Source organism: Manacus vitellinus, unplaced genomic scaffold (assembly GCF_001715985.3).
Source record: "Manacus vitellinus isolate BGI_N305 unplaced genomic scaffold, ASM171598v3 scaffold_53_pilon, whole genome shotgun sequence".
Classification (NCBI taxonomy): domain Eukaryota; kingdom Metazoa; phylum Chordata; class Aves; order Passeriformes; family Pipridae; genus Manacus; species Manacus vitellinus.
Window position 1 is genome coordinate 1,901,996 of NW_021940637.1, and position 1,565 is coordinate 1,903,560.

The 1,565-nt window shown below is 59.2% G+C and overlaps 1 protein-coding gene across 1 annotated transcript in view; it reads left to right on the forward strand.

The window, feature by feature from the left end:
• The window catches only part of LOC108641645, a 4,789-nt gene extending 4,185 nt beyond the window's left edge, over positions 1–604 (forward strand). Inside the window, exons 9-10 of the mRNA XM_029963142.1 lie at positions 114–182; positions 474–604. Of these exons, the coding sequence (XP_029819002.1) occupies positions 114–182; positions 474–604 (200 nt within the window). The remainder of the gene's footprint in view (positions 1–113; positions 183–473) is intronic.
• The last annotated feature ends 961 nt before the right edge of the window (positions 605–1,565 follow it).

Here is a 1,565-nt window from a genome sequence, read left to right on the forward strand (position 1 = left end):
GCGGGAAGGCCCCGGGCTCAGCCCTGCCAGGGCAGGAGGGTGCGTGGCCGGGCCGGCAGCGCCGCCGGGGGGGAGCTGTGCCGCTGGGGCCCTGACAGGGTCTGTGTTCCCAGGGATCGCCGCCAAGTACCTGAGAAAGGGGCAGGAGGAGGACGAGCTCATCACAGAGGTCATCACTGACAGTGAGTGTGGGCAGTGGGCTGTCAGCAGGGGCTGGCAGGAGGACCACAGAGCCTGGGCAGGGAGTTGCAATCCTGCCCCAACTGTGCCGGGCTCTGCTCCCTGCATGGACAGAGCAGAGAGAGATTCCAGGGGCACGGGGGGATTGGTGGCCAGCACCTTCTGGCTGATCCTGTTGGCCCTGCTCCCTCCTGGCCACAGTAAGAGCTGGGTGGGATGGCTCTGCCAGGAGGGGCTCCTCGGGTCCCTGCAGATGCTGGCTCTGATCTTGGCTCTGTTCTTTTCTCTTCCAGCCATTCAAGGCATGACTGCTGACAGCCCTGCCATCTCAAAGCGGGCAGCTGAAACCTTGAAAATCATCAAGGATGTCCACAAATCTAAACCTAAACCAACACCGAAATCTAAATCCACCAGGTTCCGGTAGCCTCCATTCCTCTCTGTTCCAGCCCTGAGAGGAATGACTGATGACCTCAGACTCGCCATTGCAGGCCTGGCCATTCCAAACTGTACATGCTAAGGGCTGTACAAACAGCTCCCTGCTCCAGACTCCAGCAGCTCCAAGAGGAAAATGCCTCTGAAGAGGAAAATGCCTCTTTTCTGCAAGGATGGCCTTTTACACCAGCGTGGGAATATCAAATATATCTATACATCTTATGAAACACAGAGGCCCAGCAAGTTTTTTCATGCCTGGTGTCCACAAAGGGGAAGAGGGGAAAAAGGGCCCTTGTGCTCAGCAACACTTGCCCAGGTGTGCAGCGGGGAAGGGAAAGTGCCCAAAAGGCCCTTGGCCTTGGGGGGTTCTGTTGGAGCCTCAACACTTCCAGCAGAGCGGGTGGGCAGAGCCTGGAGCTGTGGGGCTCCCTGAGAAGCTGGTCCTGGGAGGTGGCCACAGGCCCTGTGCCAGCCGGGAAGCAGCATCTGTGGCCTGCCCGTGTGTTGCTGTCTGGCTTGCTGAGGGCTGGGAGGTGCCTCCTGAGCCAGCTCCCGTGGAGCTCCTTCAGGGCTGCGCCGCTGCCGGGCCGGTTGTGGGGTCTGGGGGAGAGCCTGAGGGGACGGGGCGCTGGGAGATAATAAAGGGCTGAGGGGCTGCAGAGGACCTGCTGGGACAAGGGGAAGCCCTGAGGGGAAATCGTGAGGGGATGGAAGGCAGGAGCAGCAATTTCAGCGCAGGGCTCTGAAAAGCAAACAACAGCCCTTTCCCCCAGGAAAGAAACCCTAAAACCTTTGGGTTTCAGGTGCAGTTGGTGGGCCAGCCTGGGCACTCCATGGGCAGCAAGAGCTTTCTGTCCTGGCATCTTTAGCGTGGGAGGAATCTTCATCCATATGGAATTCTGGCAATTGGACAGCCTAACCCTGACCAAATCCGTAACCCTATCCCTAACCCT